The sequence below is a fragment of the Spermophilus citellus genome (genome assembly GCF_964194105.1).
Source record: "Spermophilus citellus genome assembly, chromosome: 17".
In the NCBI taxonomy this organism is placed as follows: domain Eukaryota; kingdom Metazoa; phylum Chordata; class Mammalia; order Rodentia; family Sciuridae; genus Spermophilus; species Spermophilus citellus.
Genome location: NC_138199.1, coordinates 11,938,126 through 11,954,174, shown reverse-complemented (window position 1 = coordinate 11,954,174; position 16,049 = coordinate 11,938,126). Strand labels below are relative to the sequence as shown.

General features: G+C 43.0%; 1 protein-coding gene across 1 annotated transcript in view; it reads left to right on the top strand.

Annotated features, from left to right (window-relative positions):
• Positions 1-16,049, top strand: part of GLP2R (glucagon like peptide 2 receptor) — a gene marked incomplete at its 5' end in the record, with an annotated part of 87,196 nt that overhangs the window by 63,104 nt on the left and 8,043 nt on the right. Inside the window, 2 exon segments of the mRNA XM_081269939.1 lie at positions 3,844-3,932; positions 12,145-12,283. Coding sequence (XP_081126065.1) covers positions 3,844-3,932; positions 12,145-12,283 — 228 coding nt within the window.

Genomic DNA, 16,049 nt, shown 5'->3' with positions numbered 1-16,049 from the left:
AGTGCCACCAAGAATGTTATATCTGGGAGGACAGCTGTACTGTGGGGGACCTGGAAGGGAGCCTTGTATTTCTGAGGTCCTAAGTGCCCCTTACCTGGTCACAGAATCCTAAAGGAGTTGGCTTGGTTCTTGAGAAAGTTCCTCCTTTAGGTCCTTTCTCACTATGCACAAATGAAGACTAGCATCAGCCAAATCGGATGGTGGACTCTTGTCTCCTTGGAAGCCTAGAGGCGCAGTCTCCATGGTAACCCAAGATGGCGCTTTACTCCTGTCAGTAAGGAAGTGCTTCCTCCCTGCGGCCTGTGGGTGGATGCTCACTTTCTCTTGTCTGGTCTCTGGAAGACACCAAGTACAAAGCGTCCTTGTTGTCCTTGACTCGACCCTTCCTTTCCAAGGAGACCTTCCTGACTGAATTTGTTGAGAGATGTGTCTCCCGGCTGTTGAAGCTTGCTTTGTAAGAAAAATGTCTGCGTTCAACAAATCACTTAGCCAGGCACCCAGGGTTTTTCTCTTTATGATGAAAAACAGAGATCCCCATTAAAAGGGGATAAATTACTTGGTTACATTTAGTTTGTATTTAAATTTTCTTTTACTAAATATCCTTTGGCTGGGAAATTCCATCATTCCTGTTGGCTTACGGATTAGATAAATAGCTGCTTGCCTGAGTGAGCTTTTTAGCTTTAAGCATTAATTCTCCTAAGGCTGGTAGAGCAGGTGATAGCAGGTATAGGTTAGGTTCTGTAGGTTGTGTTTCAGTGTGTGGTCAAACGATCTTATTTCTAAAACAGGGACAATAGTCCTGTGCAGGATCAATGTCTGTAGAGACTTTGTCCCATTAATTGTCACCTGATCACCCTTTCCATGGCCTCCTTCTCCATTGCAATGGAGACGCTATTAAATCTTTCAATCTTTTTTTAAAAATGTTTATTCTTAAGTTTTAGGTGGACACAATATCTTTATTTTACATTTATGTGGTGCTGAGGATCAGACCCAGTGCCTCGTGCATGCTAGGCGAGCACTGTACCACTGAGCCACAACCCCAGCCCCCTAAATCTTTCAATCTTAAAATAACAACTGCATCAAAAATTTCTTGCATCCCTGCCAAAACAAAAACAAAAACAGACAAACAACAACAACAAAAAAACCACGGAGCATCATGGTCTCCATTTGGTATCCTGAGTCTGCTACTACATACAAACCTCTTAAACAGGGTTGACAGGATCTCCCCAAATTTCATTTAAAAAAACAAAAACAAAGCATCCCGCCTTGCTTCCTTAGTGAGACCCTTGTTGCTAAGTTCTATATAGCCTTTAAAACCTTCTTCCCCTCGTGGGCTTCCGATGCCTCTTTTATGTGGATCATTCCAACTGGAGTTTAGACCCAGGAGTGTTCTACCAATGTGCTATGCTCCTAGCCCTTTTTAAAATTTTATTTTGAGACAGGGTCTCGCCAAGTTTCCAAGGCTGGCTCTGAACTTACGATCCTCCTGCCTCAGCCTCCCGAGTCGCTGGGATCACAGACGTGGGCCGCTGAGCAGGGTTTCCTTAGCTACTTGGTCTCAGTCTCTTGCTGTCAGCACCTCCTTCATAGTTCCCTTCATAACAAGGATAGTCTCTTAACCCTCTATCCCTATCTCCCACTGTAGAGTCTCCCTGAATGATTTTACTCTAACGGCTTCATGCTCTGATTGGGACCTCTCTGCGGAGGTGCAAACAAATATCTAATTGCATGTGGCATCTCTTATGTTCAGAACGACTGGACTTCTCTTACCCACGTTCTTCCCCCCTCACGTGCTCCCTCTCTTGGTGAACGGCACCACCACACATTTGAGATCCAGAAACATTGGGGTTATCTTTGACTTCACATCCAACCAGTTAGGAAGCTCATTTGACTGAAGCCTCCTAGTAACTTCAAACCAGTCACCCTTCTCCATCTCAGAAATAGCAGAGCAGCAGATCAGGTTCACCTCTCCATCGTCTCCCCCTCCCAGGAACTCTGAAACTGCCTCCCACCTGGTGGCCTCCGCTCTTGTCCTCATCCAATCCATTTTCCACACTGATGCCAAAATGACCTTTCTGAAATGCCAAAGTACGAATCTGACCAGGTCACTTGCCTGCTTTGAATTTATCACTGGCTCTCCATTGCTTTCAGAAAAAAACAAAAACAAAAACAAAACTCCAACTCCTTAGCAGGACCCTGAACGGCCCTGTGTCAGTTGGTCCTCTCTCCCTCTGTAGCCTCCTTTTCGCTGTCCAAGCCCACACTCAGTACATTCTCAACCACTTGTTCTTCTGCACCTCCAGGAGGCTCATGAGCTGACCTAAAGATAGAGTGGAGGATTGGCTCCAAGAGGTGAACACACACCACCGACAAATGGCGCTGGTTGGTGGCCAAGGGATGCCATTCTCCGGTGTGGGTCTCTCTGCATTTCCACAGGCTGCCTTGGAACCTTCACAACCCGGTAGCTGGCTTCCCCCAGAGGGTGTTTCAGGGGAAACCATTCTTTTGAGGGCCCTACAGTTACCTACCATCACTTCCTCTTGCATCATTACACAAAAGCCATTAAATGTAGCTCACATGGAGGAGGGGACATTTAGGCTCTGCCTTTTGAAGGGAGAAGTGTCAAGGAATTTGCAGGTACATCTTACCATTTCTACCAAGGTGGACAACAGAGGGCTGGATTTGTCCCATCTAGGACAGTTAAGAAAGGTGTTCTATGGAGTGGGGAATATATTCTGACCGGTGAACCTCATGTGGCAGCAGGACCTCAACTTAGACACCAACAGGACTAGAGTCTTGTTTTGTTTTTCTCTGTGGCTGTTATTGTTTTTGCAGAGCTAGGGATTGAATCCAGGGCTTCACACATGGTAAGCAAGTGCTGTACCTCTGAGCTACATCCCGGACCCTTTTTAAAATTTAATTTTGAGCTGTGATCCCAGCAACTTGAGGCTGAGGCAAGAGGATCCCAAGTTGGAGGCCAGTCTGAGCAATTTAGTGAGATCCTGCTTCAAAAAAATAAAAATAAAATAAAAAGGGTTGGGGATGTTGCTCAGTGGTAGAGTGCCCCTGTGTTCAATCCCAGTACAGTACAACAACAACAACAACAATAAATGAGTAAATAAGTAAACAAACAAATAAGTAAAAATTATTTTGAGACAGGTTCTCACTAAGTTGCTGAGACTGGCCTCACACTTGGGATCCTCCTGCCTCAACCTTCCAAATAGCTGAGATTACAGGCACGTGCCCCCATACCCGGACAGGCTGGGGTTCTTACAGATGAGCAGCAGTGTGGCATTCTGTTTAAATGGAGGGAAGGTTGTTATCAGATAGATCTGAGCTGAAGCAATAGCTCAGTCACTGACTAGCTGCACAACTTTAGAAATTATACTCCTATCCTCTGTGCCTCTGTTTCCTTGTTATATTATGGGGATAAAAATAGTCGTAGCTACTTTAGGGGTTGTTATGAAGATTAAATAAAATAATCCATGGAAAGTTCTTAGCCCAAAGCCTGGCCTCGTAAGTACTCAATAAATGTTGATGATGATGATGATTGATGCTGCTCATGATAATGAAGAAGATGTCTACCTTGGATGGCTTTAGCTATGGGCCTCACTAAGCAGAAGAATTATTAAATGATACTTCTAAAATCCCTTCTAGACCTTCAGATCAGATGGCCTTTGGAGTAGTGGAGATTAAGTAATTATTGCAACCAACCAACTGCCACATTGCCTCTGGTTTATGTGGATGAGGGGCGGATGGCCACGTCCAGGTGCCCTCAATAGTCACAGCATTATGGAGCACACCTTTACTTACCCACATCTGTTTTTTTTTTCTTTTTTCAAGGTTAATTTCTTCATCTTCCTGAAAATTCTCAGGCTTCTCATTTCTAAGCTGAAAGCTCATCAAATGTGCTTCAGAGATTATAAATACAGGTGAGTGGCCTGCGGTCGGTATTCAGAAGCCCAAGGTTATTTCGAATCCTTCTTGTGGTGTTGCCTAATATCTTAGGAAGGTCAGAAAAAGTTGCATTAGTATATTTGTCTGCTGAGGTGAGTCAGGGAGAGTCCTTCTGAAAATAGTGTCATAGAGCATGTGGGACCTGCAGAGAGGAGGACCTTCTGGCCCCATGAAAAGGGAGCAGGTGGTGAGTAGCTGGGGACACACTCATTCCCCCCAGTACAAGACTGTAAAGTGTCCCTAAGGATGAGTGACTTATGGAGAAGGGAAAGCCTGGTATGAAAGGAACTTTGGCAGTTGCCTTCCTTGGAGGATTTGAGGCCACAGAACAAAAGATACACTCATAACTCAGAAGAGATTTGAGTATTTTTGAGACCTTGAGAGGTAAGACCACAAATTTCAGAGTCTAAGGAAATATGTTCCTCATACAGTTGCTTTTTCTGTGACTTGACTTTGCTGTATCTCTCCTGCTTTCTGTTGCAACAGCTGTCCTTGTTCATCATAGATCAGATGGCACATTACTGAGATCTGCATTGCTCTTTTCCTAGTTATCCTTTCCTTTGGATGTGGCCAGTGATTTTAGCTGGGGCTGTCAAAGAAGGGGTGTTCTAACCCAAGTGATGGCTCTGCAGTAGGGGCTTCAGTCCACACAGCAGGCTAGAGGAGGTGGGAGGGGTGAAGAGGGACCCAGCCCTGCACCTCACTTTCTAAGGCTGAGCCAGGTGCCAGAAGGTGGTCTTTCTATTTATCTGACAAACATTTAATGAATGTCTCTAACTGGAACAAGAGGTAAATACAACGTGGACCCCATCTTTGAGGCGCATGCGTGCTACTTCATTAAGAACTGGGGCCTTGGGGTGGAGCACGCGATAGGTGGTGGGGGGGTGGAGAGCTGCCCACCATCCCAGACTCACTGACTGGCCTTAGGCAAGGGCGTTGGCCCCCCTTGGCTTGTTTTTGGTGTATAAAATGGGAGTGTTGAGGCAGACCCGTCTCCTGCCTATTATGTCAATTCAAGGAGGCTTCTATAAAGCCTCTTTGCTTTCTTTTCTGGATCCCCCTTTTCCAGGGTTATCCAAGACAGGGGTGTCTGCACTTTCTGATCATGTATCTTGATCAGCAAAGAAATTTTGAGCATGAGCCTTTGTGATTCAGTTAGACGGCTCACCTAATCAGAGGTGGTGAGTAGCATTTGCTCAGGATCCAGACCTCACATCCTATCATCCCCCAATCCCTGCTCCATGACATCGCGAAGGGTAAACATACCCAGTTTAGGAATGGGCAAATTTATATTAGAGCTGCTACTTGAGGCTTTCACTCAAATATTTTGCAGAAACCCTTAGCCCTGGGGAACTGGCCTGGCCTGGACCCTGGGGAGTTGCACTGTCTCTCTTGGCGCCTCTAGTCGGGCCTCCAAGTGGCCGAGCAGCCTCCTTGGCCCCTTTCCCAAGGCTCAGCCTCTCACCACTCTGAGGGTTGAGCTCCTGGTCCACTCAGGCAGGGCAGTCCTCTGGATACAGGGACAAGCAGAGTACCCAGAAGCTGGACAGAGGTGAATACTCCCAGGAAGCAGAATCAGGGGTCAGGTGAATTCCAAAGGACTCTGAGCCCAAGCCCTTGCTTCTTTGTGTCCCCAAAGTCCACCAGGCACCCCTGGGATCTTCCCCAGGTTCCAGACCCTCAGTGACCCTCTACAATATCTTTCTGCTCTGACTACTTTTAAGCATTCCCTGAGAGCCAGCTCAAAGCACAGCCTCATGAGCCCCACTACTGATTCAGGGGGTACCGGACAGAAACCTGCCATATAGACTTCCTGTGGATTCCCCAGGGATTCGGATACACAGCCAGAATAGAGGACCTCTGATGAGATGCTCTAGTGAAATAACACATAGAATTTTATGCTTAGGTATGCTGAATGGTGTTTCTATAAAGCCTGTTTTTTTTTTTTTCTTTTCCAGAGTCCCCCTTTTCTAGAGTTATCCAAGATAGTGGTTTCTAAGCTTTTTGATCATGCATCATGCATCTTGATCAGTAAAGAAATTTTGAGCGTGTGCCTCATTATATATATATATATATATGTGTGTGTGTGTGTGTGTATAATATATATATATATATATATATATATATATATATATATAGTCTAATGAACTAATACATACCTTATACATAAAAACCAGAAAATACAAAATTATAGATAAATATTAATGTGCAAAGAACTCCTATTATCTTCTATGATTATATTTTCTTCCAGTATTAAAGAAGTCAGCTTGCATAAGTCTGGAGTGTGCATACTCACTTGGTAGCCATTGATCTGGGGAAGTGTAAATCAAGACATTGGGGAACCTTTATGGCTGAGCAGTGATCCAGAATGGATGGTTGGAGGGTAGAAAGAGTAATCCTGTCTGACATATACATTCTGTCTGGAAATTTCTTTTTTTTCCCCTCTCCCCACCTTTGTTCAAGGAAAAAGCTAGAGAAAGGGAACCTGGGTACACATCTACCCAAAGGCCTCTCAGGATCAGAGGCCTCACCTTGGTGAGCTTGCCACTACCCAGAGACTGTACAGTGGACCTCACTGTGTTCCTGAATGATTGTCTGATGCCCTCTGAACTTACAAGAAGTTCATGTACATAAACTAGATGACGAGTTCTCCTTCTCTGTTCCTTGTAGTCCCCTCCTCCTCCTCCTTTTCCTCCTCCCCCTCCTTTTCCTCCCTCCTCCTCCTTTTCCTCCTCCTGCTCCTCCTTTTCCTCCTCCCTCTCTGTCCAGGGGATTGAACCCAGGAGGGACTCGACCACTGAGCTACATCCCTAGCCCTTTTTGTTTTTTGTTTTGAGACAGAGTTTCACTAAGTTACTGAGGCTGGCCTTGAATTTGCAATCCTCCTGCCTTAGCCTCCCAGAGTTGCTGGGATTATGGGCAAGTATGTGCCACCACACCCAACCTATTATTCATTTTTAATGTCTGTGGAAGGTGGGGATGGGGTCGGGCATTCCTTTGTAGTGCACACATGCCTTACGATGTTTCTCAGAAATCCAGAGTTCACCAGAAAGTTGCTTGGGGAGAGGGTGGTCAAAGCAGAGAGGTTGAAGGACATCTGAGAAACCTCCCTACCCATTGCACCATCTACCTGTTGAGAATGTGGTTCATTCTCCAGAGCCAGTGTACCCTCCACAGAGGAGAGCCGGATGAGTAGCCAAAAAAATCCTCCTTTGTAATTTTTACTGCCATTTTCAGTGAGGAAGAGGGCAACATGAGATGGCCATGCAGACAACTTATTTAATTTTTTTTTCATGGAGAGTCTAATTTAATTTATTCACTTATGCTTTTTTCTTTTTTTTTTTAGCAAAAATTTAGGAACCTATCAGGACACACCCATGCTATTTTTGCTCCCTGGGCTAGAGAATTCCACAGCAAAAAAACTGTGAGCTCATTTGTCACTTTGCTCTTGGGAAGTAGTGCTATTTTCCTCATTTCCAAGGTCTGGAAGGGGCTGCCTACTGTCATCCTCCTAAGTTATCAGCATGCCTGTCTCCCCCTGCCCTCTCCCATGTCAAAAGCTTGCTCCTCTTCCACGTCTCCCTTCCATGTTTGTATTCCCTGAAAGCCCTCTCATGGGCCCAATGCATTTCATCCAAATTCTGGTAGGTACAGGCTCCCTCCAACTCTGAGATTTTGAAAACGTTTGGAATGTAATGTTCAAGATCTGGCTCCCCTCCAGGAGTATATTTTAGGAAAGTTTGAATTAAACACATGTAGGCCCTGCCAAAAAGGCGGGTTGCTAGGAGCTGGAGAATCTTCTGTATTCTTAGCTCTTGTCCCTGGGCTTCCACCATCAAGCAAAGGAAACAGAAGATGTCCCATCTTTGTGTTTGTGGAGTAGGAGAGCAGAGAGCCAAGCACGAAGGAGGAACTTTAGGGCTAGCAGCAAGGCTAAGGATGTTCTTGGAATGTGGACAGGGACCAGCAGACACTTAGCTTCCCGAGTTCTCTATTCTTCACGGTTCCCAGGAGGAGACGGTTCTCTTTTCACAGAGGAACAATCCTAACCTTCCACGGGATGCATGAGGATCGAATGCCTAATGAATGTATAAAAGAGGGTCATTTTTAACATGCTAAGACCCAGAGTGCTTCCCCAAAGGAGTTCCTGGTAGGTAATTTGAGGGAGAAAAGGTTTTTTTGCTCCATCTTCTTAGGGGTCCCTGGCTGGGGGTCTGAAAGTCAAAATGATAAGATTAACAGGGTCAAAGGCATACAAACTTATGTCAAAGTTTTATGTGACCCAGGAACTTTCATGAGGAAATGAAGACCCCAAGAAATGATTGAAGTTACACATTTTTAGGTCAGGTCTGATGGTGAATGGAGAGTTATGGAGAAATAGCAGTGAACAGAAGGGGTGTGACCAGATGGGACTAATCTGGGGGAACTAACCAAGACCTGTGGGTTCAGAGTCTTCCGAGTCTTCAGAGATAAGGATGTTCCTTCCCTGGGGGTGCAAGGAGGGCATTTCTCAAAGTGGGGGGGGCTTTGGATTTTCGTCAGGGGCAGTTCAGGAAATCCTTTGTGGGTATTTTTTTTTTTTCAGTTGTAGATGGACGTAATACATTTGTTTTATTTATTTATTTTTATATGGTGCTGAGGATTAAACCCAGTACCTCACACATGTTAGGCAAGTGGCTCTACCCCTGAGCCACAACCCCAGGTCCCCTTTGTAGGTTTTTGAGCTGATTTTAGGGAAGAAGTAGAGGAGAGATTGAAGAGTGATGTTCCTGCTTCTGTAATTTTCTCAAAAATTTTCAGCTTAAAACAGTCTAGATACCATATTTTGAAGAAGCAAGTTCTGAGCCCCATCAGCAACTACAGACTAAACACATCACAAATGGAAATAAAAGTGATCAAAATCACTGAAGCTATAGCAACCTAAAGGCAGTGATGCCTTCTTTAAAAATTTATTGATCATTTATTATGATTAGATATTATTTATTCTGGGGGTTTACCCCATGTTATTGGCTTAATCCTTATGATGACCCTGTTGGATGCTGTTATTAGTAAAATCCTCTTTTTACAGATGAGGAAACTAACAGAGGAGTGAAATAATTTGCCCAAGTGCACATTGAGAGTAATTGATGACACGGGTATTTGAACCCAGATCCAAGAGCTGGCCCTGCACACTGCCACCTTCATCTCCAACTCTTCCACTCCCACTGTCCCCACTCGTGTGCCCAGAGTCGATATGCAGTAAATATTTGTTGAATAGTTAAACGACTACAATAAACTGTACTGGTTAAATAAACAAATGGTTATGGATGAAAAATAAGTGTACACATAATCCATAGAGGTAAGCTGCTTTGACTATTTATGGGTTTTCATCTGAGCTGGGTCACAAATAGGACTTTCATCTAAGGAGAAGTTAGAAGAACGTGAGTAGTGGAGAATCCCTTCTTGCTTCCAACCAGAGGGATGATAGTGACTCAAATGGCCCCAAAAGATGGCTCTTCAGTAACCGTCACACTGTGCTAACTGCAGTGTGGGATTTTGGAAGGTGAGAAGGACATTAGGTGGAAAAACAGTGGAATCCAAATAAAGTCTGCAATTTAGCTACTAGTGATATTCCCGTGTTGGCTCCCTGAGTTTGATAGGTGTGTCTTGGCCACTTATCGTTTAACAGAAACCGAAACTGAGGGAAGGGTGTGTGGCAACCCTGTACTACCTTTGCGACTTTTCTATAGATCTAAAATTATTTCAAAATATAAAGTTTATTTTAAAAAAAAGAACACCTAAAGCCATAACATGGCCCCAGAATAAGTTCATGGTAAGACATGATCCACAGGAAGCATGTGAGTATGTGTCATTAAAACCCATATAGCCCAGAGCAAGGGTCACAGATTCAGACACGGGCAAAGGCCAAATAAGGTCATAGTGAGCAGTCCAGGCTCAGCGGGGGCTGAAGATCACAGGTTCCCTCTAAATAGAGGGCCACAACCCAGTCGGAACCAATTTTGCCAAACAGGAGTTTGGCCCCTAAGTGTCTTGTTTCCAAGAGATGAAAATCTGAACATCTTTACTTTGCAATCTCCTTAAAGATGTCTCTAATAGCTTTAAAGAAAAAAAAAATCACTACGTCATTTAAACAAAACTGTCTGCAAATCATTTCCAACCCATGATCACCATTTTGCAACCTTTGACACAGAGGGTTTTTTTTAAAAAAAACTCCTGCAAATTAAGGAAATAAGACAAAACAAAAACAAAACCCAAACCCTTAGACCCTGTGGATATTGATCAATGATAGAGTGCAGGCTTAGAATGCACAAGGTCTGGGTTCAATCCCCAGCACAAGAAGGAAAAGGAGAAGAGGAGTGAGGAGAAGGAGCAGGAGTAGGAAAAGGAGGAAATATTAAAATATTCTCTCCTTGGGAACAAGTTACTGTGCCTGGCAGAGAGACTTCCTGCTGACTGGGAATGGGGATGGGAGTAATCTGAGTTCCACTCAGGAGAACCCCATGACGGGGACCTGCAACTCATCCCCCATCTCAGAGGCCTCCCCTGAAGGTCAAGGGTCAGGGACACAAAGCCCACGTGGACAGGTGGAGTCACTCCTACATGGGGGCTCCTATTCCCCTCTTCTGTCTCTACCTCCTTTAAGGGCATATAGTGAAAGTTTTTTGTTTCATTGATGACACTGAATGGGTCTCAGATACAGGATTCTAGTAAACTTGGATGGAGTTCAACCTTCCTGAAGAACTGCTTGTAAACTGTTGATGACACTCTCGAGTGTCTACATCTCTACCTCCGGAGGAGGGGGTGGTGGAGAAGTGACTCGGGCTAAAAACACATTGCAAATTGCAATTAGTCTCTTTTTTTTTCCAATGCAAATTAGACAATAGCTTTGTTCGAATCCTGAATATGAGTCACCTTTGCTAATGTGGTTAGTTTCAAATCTATAAACAGCTCAATAGTAAAAAAAAGCAGTCATCCCCAAACTTAGCTATGTATCAGAATCCTATAGGAATTTCTTTAAAATTCACTGTCTCAAGACCCAACCTCAGGGAGTTAATACAATTCCAGGAAATTTATGGGTACCACAGCATTTCTTTGGTCTTCATGGAAGTTTGGTTCCAGGATCCCCATGATACTAATATCCACAGATGCTCAGTTTCCTTATATGAAAATGAGGTATTTGCCACTTGCCCATCTTCCCAAATACTTGAAACCATCTCTAGATTATTTTTGATACCAATGCCAATGAAATATCAATAGTTACAATACTGTATTGTTTAGAGACTAATGAAAGAAAGAAAATGTTTGTGTTTGGTATAGATAAATTAAAAAGGAAAAATTTCCACCCACAGTTGGTTGAATCTACCAATACAGAACCCAACCTATTTGGAGGGCCCACTGGAAATATTTTAAAAGCTCTGCAAGGAATTTTACTAGTCAGCCACATTTGGGACTCAACAGTTTGGCGTGTTTGGGCCCCAGCTGTGCACTTTACACGTGGGTGGTACAAAGGAATGTTTGTCTTTTTTTGTGTAGACTGTATACAACAGCAAAACTCCACACACAGCAGCACTTTTTATGAGGAGGATCAGGTTTTCATTTCCTGTGGTCCTTGCAGGGTCGAGGGTTGCCTGAGGGCTGATGGCAAAGTGCAGCTCAGATTTGCAGGGCCTGAGGTTAAGTCAGAGACCCCCCCCCCCCCCCCCGACTTCCAGGCTGGGATTTGCCATTTAGGTTTTGTGATCCTGAGAAACTCATTTTCTCTCCATTCTCAGGCTGCCATTTAAAGTCCTGACATTGAAAGACCTAAGTAGAAAAAGAGAGAGAGACACATCTGTTAGCCATGTAATAGGAAAATTGCCAAACCTGGGAGGTGTGGAGTCTGGGCATGGCAGCTACTTGCATGATTATCTACCTCTCAGTTAAAACATTAATATCTGTATGCATATGACAAACCTATACGGGAGGAGTTATCCATTCGTGTATTCTTTGCATTCATATTTCCTGAGCATCTACCATGTGTAGGGAATGCAACGGTAAAAAGGACCCTCAAGCATTAAATGTGTAGTCAAAGAGACCAACTGGAAAATCAACTATTCATCAAGACGATAAAGACAGACACCAAAGAGCAGGAAATGCGGTTGAGTCCCAGGGTGGCCCTCATGACTGTGATTTGGTTGTCATTTGCAGACTGGCAAAATCAACACTGGTCCTCATTCCTTTATTGGGTGTCCACGAGATCCTCTTCTCTTTCATCACTGATGACCAAATCCAAGGATTTTCAAAACTCATACGACTCTTCGTTCAACTGACATTGAGCTCCTTCCACGTAAGTAGGAGTCTGACCAGGATTCCTTGGCTTGGGAGAAAATAAAATGCATGGGATCTAAATGGGCTCAGAATGAAGAGAGATCCCTGGATGAAAACAGATTTCTAGCATGAGCAGGCTTTATTGGTGAGGACCCTTGGCATGAGAAGGGCGTGCAGATGGGAGGTGTTGCCTTGATTCTGACAGCGTGATTCAGAGACTCAGAAAGAAACAGGGCTCGTTCCTGGCTGTAATAGGTAGTGTGACTCATGATCATATTAGCTGAGTGTGTCAACATGAAGCCTTTTATTAAGGGCCTATTTTTGCTGGGTTCTCTGCAGAGTGGCAGAGCGCTTGCCTAGCATGGTGAGGCACTGGGTTCGATCCTTAGTACCACATATAAATAAATAAAAAATAAAGGTGCAAAATGATCCTTGTCTGTGCTTCAGGTGATGGGTATCTGGGATACAATACAACTTGGGTAAAGGAGTCATAGGTTCACACACCGGAAGGTTCTTGAGCCTGACAGATGTGTATGGGAGGAAATGAGAAACCAGAGGCTGACTGTCATTAAGTTATCTGAATATTTTGGTTATCCATTACTTACACTATGTATGACTTAGTAACTTAAGATGACCATCATTGTTTTTCCTCTCATGATGCTGGGAGTCAAAAATCCAGGTGGGACATGGTAGCAGTGGCTAACCTTTGCTCCTGTGAGCCTGTGGAGGCTGGAGATTCTATGATGGTTTCTTCACACATAGGTAGGGGCTTAACCTGGGGCTGGCCTTATTTGTGAAATTTCTGGGGCCTCATTTCCCACCTCTAACTACCTTGCTGATTTCCATAGGGTCTTAGGGTCTCTCACTTTCCACTCTTCTTGTGGTCTTTCCAGAGTAACTGAACTTCTTATGTGGCAGTTCAGGGTCTTCAAGAGCAAAAAACTGAAGCTTCCAGGTTTTTGAATGCCTATGTCTGGAACTGACACCTTGATGCTTCTTCTGCATTCTGCTCTTTAAATCATGTCATAGATCCAGCCTAGGAGGAAGAGGGGGGGACTGCACAGGGACATGAATGTGGGGAAATATGGCTCATTAGTAAAGGCCACTAATGCAATAGGTAAGTGCTAACTAGCAGCATGGACAGAACAGAAGTCCCCCAAACAGTAATGAACTTAGAATTAATAAACTTTAAATGCTCATGTAGAAGCAGGACTTGCTGGAAGGGAGGAGAAAGGAGTTCAACAAATTCTCTCCCTCAAAAGAATAAAAATTGATAACTGTCAATAGCAATTACTTTAGGATACAAGAAATTAACCAAAGGCATAGAAAAGATTGACAAGGTTTTATTCAAGAAAGATTACTGAACTAAGAACAGTGGGAATCTATGTCATTTTGGGGTGTGACTGCTTTTGTTCTCCACCCACTGCACCATCAGTTAGAAAGTTTTAATGAAAATTAGCAGCTTCACTGCATAAGGGGGCTGACTTGATTTGGATCAGAAAGCAGAAAAATCTCACAGGCCTAGGCATTGCCAAATACAGTAGTGTCTCAGTGGCAAGGGACCGGGTAAGGACAATATCGCAGTCTGCTGTTACAATCCTATTTAGGGCAAGAAATGGACCAGTGGGCTAGCCACAAGTTTAACAGGGAAGTCTGAGAAATGAGACCACCATAGCGGGCCTTGTTAAACTCCCATATAGATCTCTGGTGGAATTAAATGTTGTGAAGACGCACAAGAATGCATACATATTCAAGATAGATCAGAAAGTATATCCCCACATCCTTGTCTGAATATGAGCTCCTGCACACACAGAGGAGACATGAGAGGGCCTGATAGAAAGTAAAGGCCATAAATTCTATAAATTCATACATTCATAAACTTTGAATGTGTTCCCCCAGCAACACATAGTTCCATTGGCAAAGGCTATTGGAGCCTTACTGGCTCAAGATGGTTGAGCATAATTTTGATCAGTCATTGGCTAACCAACTGTTTATTTTAAACAAGCACAGGAGACCATTCCTGCAGATAAAATGCACGCACGCCCCATAATTTAAAGATGAACATAGATATCAGTGGTTACATACCACAGGGGAGACAGATTAACCACACCAGGGATGGAGCATGTGGACTCAGAATTTTGGATTGCTATAATGTAGTATCTAAAATTTCTGGAGCTGGAGTTATGGCTCAGTGGCAGAGCGCTTGCATGTGTGAGGCACTGGTTCGATCCTTAGCGCCACATATAAATAAATAAATAATACAGGTATATCAACAACTAAAAATATTTTTAAAAAATTTCAGCTTTAGTTAAAAAAAAAAGATGTACAAGAAATGGGAGATGTTCAAAGGAAAAAAGAGATGTCCATATTCAGGACCAAAATTAGTCAATGGAAACTCTTTGAGGGATCCAGATGTTGGAATTAGCAGACAACAATGTCAAAGGAGCCATTACAAATATGTTCAAATAATAAAAGGAAATCGTGTTTAAAGCGTTAAAGGAAAAGTATGATGACAATAATTTATCCATAAAATAAATTTCTACTGAAAGAGAGAAATTATAAAATAAGAACTAAATGTAAGTTCTGGAGTTAAAAACTGCAATGACTGGCATGGAAATTTCACTAGAAAGGTGGATTCTCAGATTCAAGATGGCGGAAGAAGGAATTAATGAACTTGAAGATAGGTCAGTTGAGATTATCCAATCTAATAAACAGATGGAAAACATAATGAAGAAAAATACAACCTGTGGGGCTGGAGTTGTGGCTCAGGGGTACAGAGCTCGCCTAGCGCGGGTGAGGCACTGGGTTCGATCCTCAGCACCACATAAAAATAAATAAACAAAAATAAAAGCATTGTGTCCACCTACAACTAAAAAAATATTTAAAAGAAATACCACCTGTGGAGACTTATGGAATGTGATCAAGCATACCACATATACATATGGGAGTTCTAGAAGGACAAGAAAAATAGAAAGGGGTAGAAAAAAATATTGGAGACATAATGGATAAAAAATTCCCAAATTTGATGGAAAATATTAATCTGTACATCCAGGAAGCTCAATGATCTCCAACTAACATAAGACAAAGAGATTTGCACCCGGAAACAGCACAAACCACGGAAACCCAAACACAAAGAGAAAATCTTGGAGGTGATGGAGAATAATGGCCCATTACATAATAGAACCAACAAAACCATCAACAGAACAAGGCAGGAAGGCAGTGGAAAGTCACATTGAAAATGCTGAAAGGAAAACAAAACTTGTCAATCAAGAATTCTGTGACCAGTAAGACTGTGTTTCAAGATGGAGGTGAAATAAAAACATTTCCAGATAAACAAAGACTGAGAGAATGTTGGTGAACACTACTACAAGTTTCAAAGGAAGTTCTTCCTTTGAAAATGGAAGGAAATAACAATATATAGTAACTCAAATTCTTTTTTTTAAGAAAGAGAGAGAATTTTTAATATTTATTTTTTAGTTCTCAGCGGACACAACATCTTTGTTGGTATGTGGTGCTGAGGATCGAACCCGGGTCGCACGCATGCCAGGCGAGCGCGCTACCGCTTGAGCCACATCCCCAGCCCTTAAATTCTTATGAAGAAAAAAAACACTGGAAAAGGTAAATACGGAGGAAAATATGAAAGACTACATAGTTTATAGTTATTTTTCTTAACTGATTTAAAATACATAAGATTATATACAATAACAATTGTAAATCATGTTATTTAGTTGATAACACAGTAAGATCTAGTATAAATGAGAAGAATAACACTAGAGAGGAATGAA